This window comes from Rattus norvegicus, chromosome 17 (assembly GCF_036323735.1).
Source record: "Rattus norvegicus strain BN/NHsdMcwi chromosome 17, GRCr8, whole genome shotgun sequence".
NCBI classification, from domain to species: domain Eukaryota; kingdom Metazoa; phylum Chordata; class Mammalia; order Rodentia; family Muridae; genus Rattus; species Rattus norvegicus.
The window spans coordinates 84,186,777-84,206,927 of NC_086035.1; the positions used below are offsets into that span (position 1 = coordinate 84,186,777).

At 41.5% G+C, this 20,151-nt stretch overlaps 1 protein-coding gene across 12 annotated transcripts in view; it reads left to right on the forward strand.

Annotated features, from left to right (window-relative positions):
• Plxdc2 (plexin domain containing 2) overlaps positions 1 to 20,151 on the forward strand; it is a 425,039-nt gene that overhangs the window by 108,984 nt on the left and 295,904 nt on the right. Inside the window, exon 1 of one of the 12 annotated variants that reach the window (XM_039095936.2) lies at positions 1,762 to 3,304. The exons of 9 other annotated variants lie outside the window; for them this stretch is intronic. In XM_039095936.2, the coding sequence (XP_038951864.1) occupies positions 3,157 to 3,304 (148 nt within the window). In that variant the 5' untranslated portion in view covers positions 1,762 to 3,156. Of the gene's footprint in view, positions 1 to 1,761; positions 3,305 to 4,780; positions 6,696 to 20,151 lie in introns of those variants that run through there. 2 more of the 12 variants (XM_039095935.2, XM_063276641.1) reach the window with 2 other exon arrangements.

Consider the following 20,151-nt stretch of genomic DNA (forward strand, 5'->3'; position numbering starts at 1 on the left):
TGTGTTTTCCTGAAATTCTTTCAGGGATTTTTGCGATTCCTCTCTGTAGGCTTCTACTTGTTTATTAATGTTTTCCTGTGTTTCCCTAAGTGTGTTCATGTCTTTCTTGAAGTCCTCCAGTATCATGATCAAATATGATTTTGAAACTAGATATTGCTTTTCTGGTGTGTTTGGATATTCCATGTTTGTTTTGGTGGGAGAATTGGGCTCCGATGATGGCATGTAGTCTTGGTTTCTGTTGCTTGGGTTCCTGCGCTTGCCTCTCGCCATCAGATTATCTCTAGTGTTACTTTGTTCTGCTATTTCTGACAGTGGATAGACTGTCCTATAAGCCTGTGTGTCAGGAGTGCTGTAGACCTGTTTTCCTCTCTTTCAGTCAGTTATGGGGACAGAGTGTTCTGCTTTCGGGCGTGTAGTTTTTCCTCTCTACAGGTCTTCAGCTGTTCCTGTGGGCCTGTGTCTTGAGTTCACCAGGCAGCTTTCTTGCAGCAGAAAATTTGGTCTTACCTGTGGTCCCGAGGCTCAGGTTCGCTCGTGGGGTGCTGTCCAGGGGCTCTCTGCAGCGGCAGCAACCAGGAAGACCTGTGCCGCCCCTTCCGGGAGCTTCAGTGCTCCAGGGTTCCAGATGGTCTTTGGCTTTTTCCTCTGGCGTCCGAGATGTGTGTGCAGGGAGCAGTCTCTTCTGGTTTCCCAGGCTTGTCTGCCTCTCTGAAGGTTCAGCTCTCCCTCCCACGGGATTTGGGTGCAGAGAGCTGTTTATCCGGTCTGTTCCTTTCAGGTTCCGGCGGTTCTCAGGCAGGTGTCCTGCCGCTCCTGGGCCCTCCCCCACGGGAGCCCAGAGGCCTTATACAGTTTCCTCTTGGGCCAGCGATGTGGGCAGGGGTGAGCAGTGTTGGTGGTCTCTTCCGCTCTGCAGCCTCAGGAGTGCCCACCTGACCAGGCGGTTGGGTCTCTCTCTCACCGGGTCTCCTGAGTTACTTTTTAATGGATGATTCGAGTCACATGTCGTCTAACACGTACCTGAGTCTGATAACAGTGTCTTTGCATCATAAGACTTGGTTGTTTTGTCTTTCCTTCCTGTCAGTATTAAAACTTGAAGTATGATTACTGCATAGGAAAACTCTGAAGAACTCCATTCGAAATAACACACTCCTGGGGTGATTGCCCGAGTACCCATGTTTTCTCTTAAGAACACTAAATAAAGACATGCTAACTACACCCCAATACTTGAAAGGCTGCATTTGAAGTCAGAGGTTTTTTTATACCCAGTAATTCCAGATACACTTTTGGGATGAATGAGTGACCTCTTTACGCACAGTTACACTCAAATACATTTTATAACTTCTCCATGTACTTCAAGTGCACACTAGTGTTGGCATTACCATTTCCTTGCTTAGGGTTGAACCCAGGGCTACATCCTAGTTCCTGACTTCCTTACTTTCAAATACGACAATATTTCTCGTTGTCACTACTCTCTGTTCTTTGCCAACACTGAGGTCTAACTTCAGTGTTCACCCATGGTTGGCTAATATCTTGGTTGCCTTACAAATGGCACTCTGTGCTTATTAATGGGATTCACCAAGTCCCTGCAGGCATTGGACCATGTTCTGACCTTTGAAATCTCTTCTAGAACACAAGATTTTAATGCTTAATGGTTCAAAGTAACTAGCTATCATGTATTAAATTTTTATTTTCATTTCAGTTAATATTTGCCTTACTTCCATATGTATGAGTTTTACATTTTGACATTCGTTAAAAAATATCATTTTGGATGTGATATTTTGTGAAAATCATAATTTTAAATGTTATAGAAAATATGATCATGAGATACTAATGGAACATCTATCAAAGTATAGAATATGAATAATTATATAGGTCTTTCAGAAGGTCAGTTTCTACTCTGTTGGCCACCTTCCCATATCACTGAAAAATTAGCCCCTCTCTTTCTCTGGAACATAAAGGTTCAGACTTACATATCTGAAAAAGATTCACAAAAGGATGTCTCTTCCTTTCAGAGTGTACAGTCTGATGTGCTTTGCTACTATGGGTCATTATGTCACAAAACAAAACACTGCACTGGACTTTACTTTTAGCTATATTTACTTCCTCCCTTTGGAGTCTCCTTTCTACTTAAGGATTTTTCCTTTCTTGAGATTGTGCTCCTACATTAAAAGGGCCAGTGGAATTGACCCAGGACTGCCGATGTGGGCTATATCCAGTAAAATCTGCCGCTAGCCAATGAAGGAAAGAGGCTAAAATCCAGCCAGCATTCCCTATGCCAAGCACAGTGCCCAGACAATGCATGTAAAAATCCCACCCAGAGGACATCTGATTCTAATTTACACAAAGACACTCTGCAGGCTAGCAGAGTCCCTGGGGCTAAAGTAATGCTGTCTCACTGTGAATTGAGGGACACTTTGCCAGTGTGTTTAAAAGCTTGTCATAACTTATCCTTTATGGGGCTGTTCCAGAAGGGCAGAGTTATGTGTGTGTTGGAAGAGAGGCAATTAGACACACTTCAGTGATAGTTTTATTCACTTGCTGTTTGTTCAAGCCCTGATGCTGGGCATCTAGAGGGAGAAGTATTTATTAGAAGCAAACTCCCTTTGTGATCCCTCATTCAATTAGATTTGAGCTTCCTGGACTCTACCTGTGAAGAGGTGGGCAGAAGAGGCCCCTCTTGTGGCCATCAGTGTTTGTGTATTCTGCTAATAAAGTTTTGAATGGATCATACCACATGGACTTGATTTCTTCATTGTGTTAGATGGACACATTCAAGAACAGAGAATAAACAGTTGGCACCTTGCTCGGGGATGTCTGAGCATGTACTGGACCTCGCTTAGGGATTTTTGTAATAAAATACAGCTCAGTGATTCAAAAGCTAAAACATGTTTTTAAAGCTCCCAAAGTTGAGCTAAAGTGCCAGCATTTTCCAGTTTGGACTAGCTTCAAGGCCATGAGAGCCCAGACACTGACTCATGGAGCCATTTCCTTATTAACAGACATAGTACTTCACATATTTGAGGCTTGAAAAAAAATAACTGGACTTCAGCCTCTCCAACGCAAAGCTCTTCTCAACTCATTTTGTTTTTGAGACAGGCATAATTTCAAAGGAAATCTAGTCTGTCTATATTGTTTATTCTCAACTTCTCCCAAATGCTCTTTGGCTGTGGCTGGCTTATGTCTGAGGAATCCCTTGAGTCGTTTTCTAAGTTGGTCAGTCTTGTCTTTTCTAAGAGCAGGAAGCTGCACATTGTCAGTGGTAAGGAGAAAGTGTGCCTGGCGAGTTGTAGCTCCGCTGAGGGTGAGTATACTTTCTTGTATTTCTGAATTACTGATTACTCTCAGTAACAGTCTACCTCAAATACCATATACGATTAAAGATTCCTCTTAGACACACCATGAGAAAAGCGTCACACAGAGTAATGTCAATCTAAGTTATAGTAATATTTATTTCATCATGTTTAAGGGTGGTTTTGCTTGCTTGTATGCACATACATCATGCACATGAAGTTCCCATGGACACCAGAAGAGGGTATCAGATACCCCAGGAATGGCATTATGGCTGGTTTTGAGCCAGCATGTTGGTGCAGCGAATTGAACATTGGTCCCCTAGAAGATAAAACAAAAGGCGCTCCTGACTTCTGTCCCACCTCTCTAGCCCTGCCTAGATGATTTTGTCCAAAACATAAACACATTTATACACAACTCAGTGTTTTTGGCAAAGTTGTATAAGCATAAAAGTATGAAAGAATTTATATAATGTTTCCTTGTATCCACACTCTTCTGAGGGCTTGGCATTGTTATTATTTGTATAAATCAAACAGAATAATTTCCTTTGATGGAAAAAATAAAATTCTGTCGCCTGCTCTTTATGCTGCTAAGGAAGGTAACTGTCATTAAAGCAAACTCTTAATTAATATATAAGTGAACTGTCCATTTTTAATTTTCATGTAATTCTTTACATTGCAAGCTGTCCCTATTCAGAGCCATTCCTGTTCACCTTGTTACATTTTAAAACCAGTGCTCAATGACCTTGGGTTAAGCATGTCCCTAAATGTACTCTACTTCCTTTTTCCATTATGACCCTAGGCCGAGCATGCTCAGGAATGTACTGCTTAGCCAAGCATGTGTGCTTAGCCAGGGATGTGTGCTCAGGGAATTCCTTTCCTGAATGAATATGTAAAGGCTCCCTGAAGAAAATTCCCATTTTTCCTGAGTTATAGCAGGATACTGCTTTGGAAATAACCAAAGCCCTTTAACTTAATGTTTAGCTCAGAACACTGTGTCCACTCTTTGGGTCATTTCCTCGTGTGCTTGGATAGTTTTGGTAGTAAGTGACCTGTGAGTTCATTGCTATGATGTACTCGCAGACAGGTGCCTGGCCTGGCCATCCTGAGAGACACTACCGGCAGCTGACTGAGACAGAAGCAGATACTTAGACCCAGCCATTGGACTGAAGTCAGGGACCCCTCTGGTTGAATTAGGGGAAGGTTTGAAGAAGCTGAAAGGGACCCCATAGGAAGACCAAGAGTCTCAACTAAGTCTGAGTCCAGGGATCTCTCAGAGACTGAGCCACCAACCAGGAGCATACAGGGGCTCCTTTGAGGTTCTTGGCATATATGTAGCCCAGGTCTGTCTCCTCTGGCCAAAGTGGGATAGCATAAGCTTAATCCTTGAGAGATTTGAGGCCCCAGGGAAGTGGGAGGTCTGGTGGGAGGAGAGCACTCTCTTAGAGGCGAGGGGGAGGAGAAGTAGGATGAGGAATGATGGGAGGGGGAGTAAGGGGGTAGCAACGACTGGAATGTTAAATCCATAAAATAATTCTTTAAAAGGAGCTGAGTCAGCTCCCTCGCAACTGGTGTCTGCATTTACTTTCAAAAAATGTATTGGTGCCCATGCGTTTGCCTGTGATGCAGTGGAGGGTCAGAGCTCATGATTTCAGCCTTGCTTTACTCTTTAGGTGGCAAGAGGTATATTCTGGGACCAGCTCTACTGCCATCCTGCAGAGACACAGTAATGGCTTCCTCTGATGGCAGTGCCTTTGTATTCCCTCCCTTCCCGTGCTTTTTCAGAGGTTGACAGAAAATGGGATTCAAAATCAGGGCAGAGTTAAAGGTCTGCAAACGGTGGCTGTGTAAATATGTCTGCGGCCCTTCTGCCACCAACACTGCTAACTCACTTAAGCTCAGGTGGTGACACCAGCAAGCTGTATTTAACATCAAAGTACCAGGAGAGTCAGCAGGGCCTGCAGAAAACTCCGCCAGGCTGATTGCAGCTCAGTCAGAACCATCAGGCAGCCGAAGGCGAGGAAGTCTCTGCACACCAGTGAATTTATAAGCCGGTTGCAGAAGCCACACGGTTGTGTGGTGAACGGGCTTTGAGTAGACATTCTAAGGGGCATAAAGACAGACCTGCTCAAGGTACAGATGGTAGGTAATCGCTCAGTGAATACAGTGATAGAAACTTTTTGTTCTGCACCTTTTTCTTTGGTTTGTTTGTTTGCTTATGATGTTGGTAAATGGCATTTGAAAATAGTTTTATGTTTACATTTCCTCATCGAATTTTATGTCAGATTCTATTTGACTTAACAAGTCAGTGACTTGCATAGCTACTCACTTCCTCCCAACTCTGGAATAAAGGACTGCAGTGGAGATGACTGGAGACCCAGAGCAGGCTACCAGTTCTTCTGTTCAGAGTCTGCCCATCCCCTCACGGGGTTGCACCAGGCTCTGCAGGGTGGTGCTGGATGCGGAATAACTTTCATCCATTTGGGATGCCCTGCTGCTTCCCACCCACAGTCTGAGAAAGCAGGCAGCCTTCAGAGGAATTCTGAGTGGTTGTTGTATGGTAGAGCTTATTAGCTAAACAGGAAGCCCCTTACACCTCTTCTGATGGAACTACAAGAGGCCCCTAGAGTCTTATGGAAGGTACCCGTGTGGACACACTTGGAGGCAGCAGTCAGATCGCCAAGCTACTATTTTTCTTAATTTTTTCAACATGGACACATGCAAACAAACATGGATATTTTGGAGTGTGAAAAAAGCTGATGCCAATACACCTGGTTAAGATAACCCTTAGCAAAAAATACCAACCCCAACACAGCAGACCCATATGTTTCGAAGTGATTGACTCCTTACAAAACCCTAGTACAAAGTAAAGGCAAACTTGAAAAAGAATGGGTGTTTATTCATGTCGAGCCAACAGTTCAGGTGAGAATGTCCTTCTCCCAGTGAAGCTTGAGACGAATTACCAATCTACCGTAGGCGTGTAGGGGAGTTTTATTGTTTGTAGTATTATACAGTCAGAAAATTACCTAAAACAGTGAAGGAGACAGCGCTGTCTGTCTACCAGACCCCAATACCAAGCAGAAGTCTACACGAATCACTTTCTTAAGATTCTACGATGGAGAAAACAGGCCAGCACAGAGTTAGTTTTTATCTGGCCCCTTTGATTAGTAAAGGAGTCAGAAAATATCTTCATGGGAAATGAGAAGTTCAAGGTTGCTAGACCTTAACTCATGGTTGGTAGTGAAGGTCTTTCAACTATGGGGAAAGAAGCCCGGGCAGATTTATGCCGGGCACTGAACGCTACTTTGTGACTTAAGCTTTATGTACTGAGATAGAAATGAATGTTGTCGATGGGGTTTAGCTCACAAGACTTTGCTGCATTTACCAGGAGGCAAGTAATATGGGGTAAGTCCTTTTTCTTCCAGAGAGAGAGAGAGAAAGAGAGAGAGAGAGAGAGAGAGAGAGAGAGAGAGAGAGAGAGAGAGAGAGAGAGAATGAGAATGCACAGGTGTTGGCAAGGAGGTAGATGAGGATATCTATTATAATTTTAGAAAGAACCATTCTGTAGAATTTGGTGCTATACACTAGTAAGTGAATTCAGAACTTGAGGCCAACTTGAGCCATATTTCAGGACACTATCTCTCAACACACACAAATGAACACCATAGGACCAATTCTTCAGAGGTTATCGGTTTTAACGGATAATTTGTATCACCTTGGTTTATGAGCAACCCTGGAGGTTTTATCTTGGAAACCCTCCAAGCTAGCAAAAATGCAAAGAATTTTTAGAACTGCCTTCTGTACTTGGGATAGTCACATTCTGTTTCAGAGACATGGATGTTTAATTAGATTGTCAAGACACTCAAATACTTTTGTTGAAATTCTTTTCACTTTCTCATAAGTGACGGACAAAATATTAGCAGTAATTTAAAAACCAACACCCATTTCTAAAGTGCTTCTAGTTCTGGTTCGTTCTGATTTTTAAACTGTTCCTACACACACAGAAAGATAAGATAAATTTCAACTCTTTTGGAAAAACAGAGCAAGTGCTATCTTTCCATTGTTAAAACAGAACGCCCAAGTTTACTAGTAAAGAGGAAAGGTTTATGCTACCCCAGTTTTGGAAACTCTAGCCCAGGATTGGTTTAGCCTCCTTGCTTTGGAGTTTTAATCGGGGATTATAAGGAGTCTTAAAGACTCAAAGCCACACCCTTCTATGACATTAAAAACCCCCAGTAGGCTCCATTCTTAAAGACTGCAGCACTCTTCCACTAAGAACCCCATCTTAACATTGAACTTCTGGAGAGCTGGCTATGCATAGTCTAAGCGAGGCCATCATGGAGCTGAGTCAGGAAGACATAACTGGTACGACTACGCTTTCATTCAGTTACCAAAGGGCTCTCGGTAGGTGGCTGCTCTGAGATAGGACATAAGAACACCTAACGCTCTTGCCGTCCAGTACTCATTTAACGTATGTGGCCCTCTGTGGATTCAGGTACTGGACATTGCTTTTGTAGTTGCAACGGTGTTAGCAAGTGTTATTCTGAAATTCTCAGGACAGATGTTCCTAGCTTGCTGGCTTTCTGGTGTGTCCAGGAGAAAGTCTCCTTTGTCCAGAACCCGTGACATTTGGAATCGCTTCACTCTCCATTTCTTTTTCCCTCTTAGAACTTTGTCGTTTTTTTCATTTTGGAAGATGATTTCATTATGAGGTGGACTGAAACCAGTTTACAGTGAGGGTAGTTTATTTCAGTTGCGATAGCAGCAGACACTCAATGTCGAGCCAGAGGATGGGATCTTCCTGTTTGAAAAGAGCTGCTGGGACTCTTTTCCGCTTGAGCTCTCTGCAAACCACTAATAAGGTCTTTAGCTCTGTGATCTTAGCATAATTCATGGTTGTCAAGAGCAGTATTTGCTGACTTAGTGGAGATGTTGACTCTTATCAATGAAATGCAAAGAGGCTGGAATGTATCCTGAATTTTCATTCAGGCGAACTGCGCCTGTGCCAAATGCACAGTGAGAGTGAGGGATAGTGACTCTGTGATAAGCAGAGGTGTGCACTGATTTTGCAAAATGTGTTGGCTGCCTTTGGAGGGGTTGCTAAACAAGATAAGACACAGGTATCTTAGGTATCGAAGGCAGAGATGGTCCTTGACTTTGCTGAACTGGGGAGCAACAACTTTCCTTCTGCAAGTAGAAAAGGCCACGGGAAGGAGGCTGCCTGGCTCACTCAGAGAGCTGTGGTAATGGTGAGTGTAAACACAGCATTTGACACAGGTTTCTGGAAGTGATCACGTTCTGTCTGAGCTCCTTGTGGTCGGAAAGATGTCTCAGTTCCCACTTCCCTTCCTCCCCATCTTCTGCATTCATCCAGCTCCATTCTCTCTTGTATAAGTGTTGATTTGCCTGGCACCAGGCTCAGCTGTGGACCAAAGTGAATTGTCCTTTAGCTTCGTCCCTACAGCAGGTTTACAGGTCTGTGCCATTCTGTGCTTCACTATTAATAGATACTTTCACAGGTATCTACATTTAAAACTGCACACAGTCATTGTGAAACATATTTTCAGTGTGCAAGTGGGCTTGCTGTTTAAAAGATGTCCACAGCAGATGGATTTTTGAAGGCAGAATAATTACCTTATTTTGCTGGTTTCTGTAACCTGCCCCCTAGGCTTGCCCTTCGATGTTTGAGAGCTTCAAAAGGAGTAAAGTTGATTCTCAGGCTCTTATGTTCCTCGGAGGTGCACACTGAGCAGTGCCCATTCACCTGTCAGTTTACTACTCACCCTGAAGGAAGACTAGCTGCTCTGCTCTGAAGAGAAGTCAGGTTTTGGTCCTTCTGTGTCACTCACTATTCTGCTTTGCCAAGCACCTTTCCGAGGTCTTCTAAATTGTGTGAATGAGCATTGACATGGAATCTTATATGGACATTAATATATTTCTGGAGCTTTAAGAATGGAAAAATTTCATGAAATACGTTCTTTAAAAAAATCCCCCCCCTGTGTGTGTGTGTGTGTGTGTGTGTGTGTGGAGAGAGAGAGAGAGAGAGAGGGAGAGAGAGAGAGAGAGTAAGAGAGAGAGAGAGAGAGAGAGAGAGAGAGAGAGATGGGAAGAGGGAGAGGGAGAGAGCTTGTTTTAAGGTAAATAATGGGATCTCGTAAAAACACCTTCTGACATGGGGAATGTTCTTAGCTAAACAGACAGAAGTAGATATTGCACAGTGAATGATTTTCAAATAGCTTATATCTCACGGCAGCTCAGGTCACCATCCTTCCTCATGCATCATGATGGCAGACTAGTCATTATTTTTGTGAAAATACTGACCACTGTTTTGTGCACAAAGAGCTTTGGCAAAGTACCAGCTCAGTTTTGATTGCTATTTTGGTCTGGGTTTATTTCTACCAGGTCCTTCGAAGGGCCTCTGTGTTTTTCACTCTTCTGTCTGACCCCTTACAATTTTCTCGGGGCTCCTTTGTCTTTCCTTTTGGGTCTTTTGTCATTTCTGATCCTGAACTTATGTTACCTTCTAGTTTTCCAGGCTCAGTACAGAGACCGTTAAGGCAGCCAGCTGGAGTTAGCAGTGCGATATTTCTGACAAGGTTCCAAAGCTCTTTCAACAAACATTAAGCATCAACTTTTACAGGCATGTTTTCTTATCCTTTACTTAATTTTTGTTTGCTTAGCATGTAACTTCCATTTTGTAAATTTTTCTGCATTTTTGCATTTTCTGCTTTAGGATTCAGTTTTCTTATACACATGAGATAGACACCCACTCTTTGTGCTGTCTATGGCTGATAGGAAAGTAACCAGTTCTTTCTGTGAGCAGGCTTTTAGGTCAAAGGCAGTCTTTGATAAATTACCATTATATCCGCTATTGGCGGTTGCACAGGGCTGCAAAGCTCAAAGTTAGATTGTTATGGGAATTAAAAGACACGGTCTTTTGAGCATGCTGCAATAATAACTTTCCAAAGCAAATGTTTTGAACTCATTGGCCAGCACTTAGGTAAGACATCACATCTGAGATATGTCAAATCAGAGAGATATGACATTTGGTTAAGCAGCTAGTGATGGGAAAAAGCTGGCAGGAAGGTTTACCATATTCAATTGCCTTTTGGGGTTATCTTTTTTATATAACAAGTAAGCAGAGTCATGTGTGTGGCTTCCCTTTGTCAAAGACAAACTAGCTAGCAGTTTGAAAGTAGATTTGAAGAATAAACTCTTTGATATATATATATATCAAAGATAAACGACTTCTTTTACTCAGGCATGGCTAAGGTTCTTATGCTATAGGCTGAAAGCATCATCTACAAGTGGTTGATAATGTTCTTTCTAGACCAAGACAGATGTTCATGATGTAAACCTTCCTGTGACAACAACAACCCTGGTCACCTAAATGGAAAGCAAATTATCCATCGGTCACTATTATAGGATGGCTCTGCTTCCAAAGCCCAGTCATGGTACCTGATCTTTGCTAGGTGATTCTCTGGCTAGAAGGCTGTGTGCGCAATTTATACTTCTCATTCCAGGTTGGGGTAGTTGGTTTGAAACAAGGAAGTGCACCAATGTGACTTAGATGTGCTTCTCATTCAGAGTAGTACACAGCTAGTTTGTTTTCTAGAATGTTTTCCTTCGTAAAATCCCATAGTTCATAAAAGATCCGCCTGTCCTATAATTATGGGCCCTTTATCCTGACCTAAATAATGACCCTGCTTCATTTGTGTTCCAGGAACTTCATCTGTTTTTCTTTTGTTTCTTCCTCTTTATTTTTGAAACTATTATACAATTACAACATTTCCCCCTTCCCTCTCTTTCCTTATAACCCCCCTTTCTCTACTCTGAGTCATTAGCTCTTTTTAACTTGATTGTTGTTACTAATATGTGCACACTAATAGACACAGCCTGGCCAGTCTGTATAATGTTACTTGTATGTAACGTTTTCAGAACTGACCACTTGGTATTAGGGCTAACAAGTTGGTATGCTCATCTCTGGAGAAGACGATTTCTCCTACTCTGGGTACTTGATAGTTTCTTTAAAATCCATAAAGGATGTTTCAAAATTTGTAAGCTCTTTATGATAAACATTTAATTAAAAATCCAAAGCAAATGACTCATGTGCTTGTGAAATTTGCCAACTCCTATGTCCCACAGTATATCCACATCAAAACCTATTCTCGACAGTCTTGTAGAGCTACTGTTGTTCTGAACAAAAGAAGACATGTATTTCCCACAGCAGAGGAATTAGTAAATTAGAAAATCCATTTTCATGTCCCACAAATTATTGGTTATATGTGAGTGAGGGGTTAGCTAGTGCTGGCTTGGAGATACGCGTCACTAGGCCTGGTGCTACCTCAGAAGTCACTGGTAGAAGAAGGTGCTGTTGATAGTGCTCTTCGGCAGGAATGAAAGCCTCACCCAGCCTCCAGATTCTCCTGTAGCTCACAGTAGGCCTCATCTCCTGTAGCTCACAGTAGGCCTCATCTCCTGTAGATCACAATAGGTCTCAGGCTGGCTGACTGCTGTGGGTGGAGTTACACACCAGCAAGGCAGCCACAGGTGGTGAAATCTGAAGCTAAAGGAATGGATCCCCAGTTTGGCAATTCGGCACAGTGCAGGAAAAACTCAAGACCTATGAACTCCAGCTTCTTTCATTTTATCTTAGAACTACAAACTGCAAGACTCAGATAGACGAGTCTCCCGGGAACACCTCTGGGAATGTGTCAGAAAGCTACCTTTCCTTCGGACTCAGTATGCATACCTAGCTGCTGCCACAGATTCTTAGCAAGAGAGTCTTCAACTTCACTTCTCACTTATGAGGATGCTAAGCAGAATTTGATTGACCTGCCTACTGTACTTTCAAGAGGAGTACATGATTATGTCAATGAAGAATCAACTTATTAAAAGTTCAGAGCCTATACACAGATTGAGTCCTTCGTGCTAGTCAACGAAACTGGGTGTCTAAAGAATAATGACGTAACCACCCATCTCTCTCTGCCAGGAGAGAAAAGAATCGAAAATGCTAGTACAGAGCAAGGAAGGTTTGGCAAGAATCACCTGCAATAAACAGGTCCTCTTTGATGCTAATGCTACCAATTGATATCTACATTGACAGAATCTGCCGAATGTCAAAAGCAAGACGTGGTCCTTTTCTGATGTTCAAAAAAAGAAATCATTTAATAGAAAAAATATATATGCATCATCTCAGTGTTGTTTCACGTTATTGCTTATTGATTGATTGATTGATTGATTGTGATGAACGTGTGGCATTTGTGTGCCCTGCCTGACTGTGGAGGTTAGAAGACCTCTTGTGGGATTCAGTTCTGTTTCTTACTAGTTGGGTTCCTGGGATCACACTCAATCATTAGACTTGGCAGCAACCACCTTTAACCACTGAACCATTCTATTGGCCTGAAATTGTTTCAAGCACCATTTTTATTAAGATACGATTTGCCCACGTAAACAAGCATAGCCCTTAATTTTAAGCTCAGAACAGGCCTGGTACCCGAGATGTGGTATGTGTTCTGCTCTGTTCTGGTTACTACTGTATCTTTTCCCTTCCCAAGACACCACTGTCCTCCATTCCAATGAATTTGGCTCATTTCAAACTTTCCAGCATCGGTTGACAAATGTTTTCTATGAAGGCCGGATGGTAAAGAGAATGGCCTTTGGGGCCTAGATAGTTTCGTTGCAACTCTTCAGCCCTGCCTTTGCAGTGGAAATAGTACCAGGCAGTGTAAAGACAATTGCATATGAGTGAGTTCCAATAAAGCATTGATACAGAAAATGAGTTGTGGCTAGTTGTTGCCCACGTGTCACAGTTTGAAGATGTCTGCTTTATAAAGTTCCTAACAATATGTTTGTGAGATCTATATTGTGTACTGTGGCCAGCTCAGATTGGTCAACCCCCAGCATGAGGACATAGCTTCCCAACTCTCTATAGTGTTTTTTTGATGGTAGTTGGAAGTTGCCATGGTTTAACCACTGTGGGTGACTGCTGTGAACTATGTCAGCTATCTCCCATTTCTCAGTCCATGTGTTATGAAATATGACAACTGAGTCAAATTAGCAATTTATTCAATGTTTCTGAAACTATTTATTCATCTGAAAGTGAGATATAGAACCATTCTAAGATAAATCGCATAGAGTCCTTAGGAATATGGCTAATTTCAAACCCATTGATGGTATTCAAAGGTATTCAATACATGCTAAATACGAACAGTTCACCTTAGCACTGTCAGTGTGCTCATGGCTGCCTGGCTACGTATGCATATGAGTCTTGGTTCATCTGGAAGGCACAGGTTAGTGTGCTGTTTCATATTCAATTGCTCTCTCTTTTATTCTGGAAATAGTTCCTGTCATTAAAACCAGAGCACACCAATTTGGATAGACTGGCAGACCAGCGAGCCCCAGAGATCCTCCTGGATTTGTCTCTCCAACAGAGATTACATCACTATCTCAACACAGCTGCATCAGGCTTTCTTACAGGGGTCCACCATGATGAATTCAGGTGCTTATGCAGTTTATGGACTGGAGCATCTTACCAAGCCTATCTTAGCGGCCTTCACCTTCTCACTGGAGGTCCACAATGTTCCTACTGATGTTGAGAATGCCTGACACATCCATTTTCTACTTCCTAATTTCTTCAAGATTTAGATCTGTCCAGCAATGCCCCTTCACATGAAGTTGTCTTTTTATCTGTACATTTAGTCCATCTACAGCTGTCACCAGGAATGTCTTTTACTAAGTGGGACATTCCTTTGTTTGAGGGACAAGTGAAAGACTCTCCATGCTCAAACATGGATTGCCACCCACTTTAGCAAGTCGTAGGTGTTCCTATCTGAGGCAGGATAGAAGACAAAGACATGAGAGGAGATGCTCATTTCTGAAATCTGATTAAAGTCTCTTCTCAGCAGTGGCACAGGAACCTGAATACACCAGCTATTTGAGGTCCCTTCTCTTCCTGATTGTAGCCTTCAATTTTCCGAGAATCTGATCAGAAAACCCATGTTTTCAGAAAGGGTAGCTACTAAAATTATTTTGCAATTCTAGTAGCTTCTGGTTTTACTCTCTCCAGAATATCCCTGTATATCAGAATATCACTCCTCTCTCTTATCAGAAGAGAAAAATCTAAAACATTTCATAGAAACTTGAGAGACACTAAAAGTATGTATACAGTCATGTTAAAGCAATTGAATGTACTCTTCCTCGAGGAGCCCAGACATGTGCTCAAATCATTTCACTCTCTGAGGAGCCCATGTTCATGTTCTTGGTCATGTCCTGCTTTCTTCTTGAGTGCTTCTCTTTGTCTCTTAACTCTCATGCTTATGACTAAATTATAGTATCTTTAATGAAGCCAGCAGTTCTGTTTCATCATCCTAGCTAATGCTGAAAGCTTTTCAGGGTCAATGCCAACAGTCCTGGTTTGACCTCAGTGAAGGTCTCTAAAAGGTTAGGGCTCTGAGGCTTCTGAGGGTGGCAGTGTGAAGGTCTGTCTGTGTCCCTTCACAGTTAAGCCCGTATCATCATTGTTTGTAGATTGTACTCAGCTCTGCCTTACTCTCAGAACATGTAAGAGCTCTGGTTTTACTGAAGCTGTGTTGGGTGTCTTCTCAGATTATCTTTACATTGGATTTTATTGACAATTCATCGCTCTTATCCCCTGAGTGCACCCTTGCCCGTCTTCATTTTTCTAAGACTGTCAGAGCCTGATACTTTAATCATTGTTATGATACATTTTTATGAGTATCTTTTCTTTTATTTGCTAGTCCTATTTGGACATGTTTTGTCTTGATATGATCCCTATCATTCTAACTTTTGGAACATATTCATAGACTAACAGAATACAAATATGAAAAATGAGGGAAAATAAATATGTAACAATGCAAACTTATTGCCACATCTCTTGAGAAAACTGGCCATCTGAATGTATGCTTCTCTAAAAAAGTGATTTCTGGTTGAGGAAAAATTGCTGAACAATTTGACTCATGAGAGAGGAGAAGGCAGTAAGTAACGCCAGTCACTTGGAGCTACTCCATCTCCATCACAAATTTGTCTTTCAGTGAATTTAAGAGGTGTGGTATTACCTTTGAATGATATCCACTGCCATTGTGACTTTGGAAAGGGTGATACTAACACATCTGTCTGATCTCCCAGCCTTTGTCTATTAAAAATAGGATTCCAGTTTGTATAATAGTAATACTAGACTTCTTGATGTGAAAATCCATGTCCATACTTGAGACATTGAAATGTGTTACGCATAATAGTGGTTGCTTATTTTTTGTTATTTAGCACAGCAGGAAGTCTGGCTGTAACAAAAGCAAAACAGGTTAAATGGTTGATGGGGACAGGAGCAAGATTTACCACTAGCAAGCAGCTCATTTACTTGATCAACAGAAGAAGGCATTTGGAAAAGTAAGGAGGTTTACATGGCCTTGATGTACAATTGCAGTCCTGCTCTGCTTCTGAGTAAGCAGTAGGAGGTGAATGAAAGTTGATTAACCAGTGGTCAGTCTGAGAAGATTAAACTAGTGGTTGTGTGCAGAATAAAATGGACAGGAAGAAGCAGAACAGACATCTTTCAAAAAGACTGTTGTAGTTATTTGGAGAGGAAGCAGTGAGGACCCTCAGTCAAGCAGCCATCCTAAGGTTTGACCGCACAGAGAGCCTGAGTAGGAGAAGCCTGACATCTGTGTTTCTGAACACATCATCCAGTGGTGTCCAGTAAAAGGAAAGAGATACTCCCAGAATCCAAGAGTTGGATTATAAAAGATTGCAGGGCGTGAGTGAAAGGTTCAAAGGCTAGAAAGATAAGTATAGGATGAATTGGTACAAAAGTGTTGAGTGACACAGTTAGCTAATTAACAGAGTATAGTGCCTTTGCCGTCTTATCTCTAACTGCCCTTATAAATGACATGAAACAGGCATTTCCCAGATGACTTCCCAGAAAGGACTTTGACAGTGACATTGGTACTTGCTGTAGTCAGGCAAAGGATTATTCTTTCTCCAAAAATGTAAGAAAATCTAGACAAAGTAGTATTATAAAAGAAGGGATCTTAGGGAGGGATGTCCACCAAAGGGGGAAAAAAACTGATTAGAGTTTTCTCAGTGATGACTACAACTTACCAAATTAGCATTTGAAGGCGCAGTTATCTTCAGATAAGAACAGAAAACAAATATCATGTAGTTTTATGCTTTTATCTAGCAGCCCTTTAAAGCTGGGCCATAGTTATAACGATATTCTATATCTGGAAGCTAATGAAACAAGCTGAGATTTTTCTCTACTTTCTTTTCCCTTTGGGAAAAGGTTACATGCTGATGTGTAGAGAGATGAAAATTCATCCCAGTAGCTGAGTACAGTCTAATATTTCCCGGTTCTGTCACAGCTTTCTGCTGGGCCAATGTGGTAGGAAACAACAAAAAATATATGGTTGTTTTTAAGGGGACTATAGTTTGTAAAATTTGAATGAAGTGTAGAAGTGGGAAATATATGTTTTGTATAGATGGAATCTTATATAATTTCTATCTTTATATCTGTGGTGAGTGAGGCTGCCTTAACATATGCAAATCTTTATCTTTGATGATAATTTGGGTGACTAATACAGTCCGATAAGGAATTTGGCAAGCAGACAATCTTTTCACTGAACAGTTCAGCATACTGAAATGGAAGATAAGAAACTGATACAGTATAAAGGAATACTAATTCTACACTCTGGGAAGATTTTGTTTCATTTAGGTACATAAGGGAACTTTGAACATCCTATATAATTTATAGTAAGACTCTAGAAGCCTGTGCTCTAAGAAAACCTGTAGTAGCTGTTTGGAAGGGGTATTTTAAATACAAATTAATGTTCACAATGCTTATTATCCCTTTAAAATAAATTTGAATTTTGGGCCAAAAGTCATCAAGTAACACTTTAACAAATATCATATTTGAATTTCTAAGTCAAGGAATACTTTTGTTGTATATTTTACTCGAGTGTGTAGAAATTTTTTTTTCTGCATATAAATTCAGTTGATTATACAGAAACCTGTTCCTTTTGTCTTGGTTGTATGAGATGAGGCTGTGACTCAGTACTGTATCCGGAACCAAACATGGGATGTAATTGATGTGGGCAGCTCAGAGCCCTTCCCTTTTGAACTAATAATTGTAGTGCAGAGTTGATGTCAGCTAACTGGATTGTCTAGTGAATGGAAGTGTTATTGGTTCCATTGTTACCTTCTTGTTGATGTTCTATGGGAACTATCTGTGCATGATGTGGAGGCAGGCACAGGGGTTGGGGGGTGTGTGATGAGTAAGTAGCCCAGGCTAGGCCCAAGTTCTTTCAAAAAATATTTATTTTTTATATTTTACTTCATTTTGGATTTTTTCCACTGAGAAAATTTTAATCAAGTGCATCAACAAATGTATTTATCTTGCAAATTGTTCTGCAATCCAAATATACACCAACGTGGAAAATAATAGGTAGAACGCAAACGCAATGCAAAAGGACAGGTTAAACAACTAATGGACGGGTTTCATATGGCTCAGGATTCAAAGCTTAGAGCTCCATTCATGTCAGAGCTTCCTCAGCTGTCCTGAACACTGATGCACCTAATTTCCCCAGTCTGCAATATCCTAGAGTGGCCAGGGTTGCCTCTTTGCTTGAAAGATGTCAAAGCTTAACAGTCTCCTGTTTCCTCAGAGATTTGGGGGTTTTGGTGATTTTGTTGTTGTTTTGTTTTGTTTTTTGATTTGTTTTTGTTGTTGTTGCTTTTCTTTCATTCTGTCTTTTAGTTGTTTGGTTGTTTTTATGTTGTTTTTGCTTTTCTTTTGTATTTGTTTGTTTTGAATCACTGACTGAAGAACTTGAAAATAACACAGTCCTTTGATTTAAGCATTGCTGTCCCGACGCTGCCCAGTATCCTCTAGCTCTCCGGCCCAGACTCAAACTCTTAGTCCCAAGCCCTGCTGCCTTGACTGTTGGGTGGGTTACCGGGATATTCTGTCATGTACAGTGATATTATGTAGCTTTTACATCCTGACATGCAAATATCTGACCACCAAGGAAATAGAGAACAGATGGGGTGTGTGGTATGTTGCTAGCTTCCGTGTTCTCAGTGCAGGCGTTCTCAGGACCCAGTTGTGGTAGAGCAGGGTATTGTACTGAGCGCCTAGAAGCAATTCCTCTTGCATTCCCCTTGGAGTGCAGCCTGTGAAATAACAGGAGAGCTTACCCATTTTGATGTTTGGATTTGGCTTGAGTGTGTTCTCAAAGGCTCATGCCCTGGAGGCTAGACCTCCAGTGTCCTGGGATCAAAGTGGTAAAGCCTTTAAAGAGGTGTGGTGGAGTAGAAGTTAATTAGATCAGGGGTGCTCTATCCTTGAAAGGGATCCATCCAGTTCCCATAGGATTAGCTCAGTTCCTGAGGGAGCTGATTTTTAAAGAGCCAGGTTAACGTGCTTTCTCTCCTTTGTACATAGCCACTCCTCTTTCTATTACAGTACCATAGTGTGTCATAGCCTGGTGACCCTCACCTCACCCCAGCTATGTGAAGCCTCAAGCGACAAGAATTATAAACCCATGGGGTCTCTTTGTTTCTTTTTAATGAAGAGCACACTCACAGATGTTTTAAAAGAACAACCCAAAATGGACCAATGTATTTTTATTTATTTTAAAAGCATCTCTACAGAAGAAAGATGGCTTCATATTTGGGGGATAGTTAATGTCACAAAAACTGAACATTTTGGGCATACAAATGCACCAAGCAAACCCGAGTTCCATATCCCCCTTCAGTTTTCTTTTCTTTTATCCTCCTGGGCTTACGTCCCACCCATTCCCCTTCTCTCACTGTCTCAAACAAATTTGATATTTTTTGAATTTCATAAAGTCTGTACACTGATTTTTACACACAACCCTTTTGTGTTTATTCTGCTGCACTGTAAAATACAGGCAAAACAAACAAACAAACAAATTGACAAACAAAGAGAAAACTCTGGCTTTTATTTTAGCGCCTCCAAAGCGACGGAAGAGTTTGGCATGAAGGACGTGGCCTGGCGTTATTTATCTTGACCTCTGGGAAGGTTTAATGACTATCCACAGTTGCCAGTTTGTAAGGATGGTAGTAATTTTGCATCTTTTCCAGGGCCCAAAGAAGAGATGGACTCAGTGAAATGTGAAAAGCTGCCTCTGAAGAAATACATTATAAAGAATGTGTAGCCTATGGACCCTGTAGGAACCATGCTGTAAGAGGCAGCCCTATTGCCCATTCCACTGGGTCATAAAATGCAACTTTACTCTTTTCTCCTGCCCCTCTCCGTGTTTGTTTTACCTAATAATTCTCAGAACGCTATTAGACAATTACTATGTAATTCTAAAAGTTTCTCTGTATGACTAGCGAAGTTTATCATTTCTATGCACTGTTTTCCATAACTCAAAACACTTGTCATTAAACCTAATTAAGCTTTTTAAGGGTACTACTAAAAATTGCTGATACGAGTTAATTCTGTTCCAATTCAATGTACATTATAGATTTTAGCCATAGTCTGCTAAGTGTTAATCTTAAAATTTTGAAAGAAGAGGCATGTTGTGATGTCTGAGGAGCTGGACGCTTTTTAACTGCTCTCGCAGAGAACCCAGTTCAGCTCCCAGTGCCCACACGATGGCTAATACCTATGCATCTCCAGCCCCAGGGGATCTGAGGCTCTCGTAGGACCTTCACAGGCCCCTAGCATGGTCATGGAGCACACATACACATGCAGGCAAACCTTTACTCACATAAAATTGAAGAAATAAGCTTTAAACTCTTCATAGTTATTTGTAAGGGAATATGAAATTTATTTATAATAACAAGAGATGCCCATTATGAATAACTACACATCTGGTTAAAT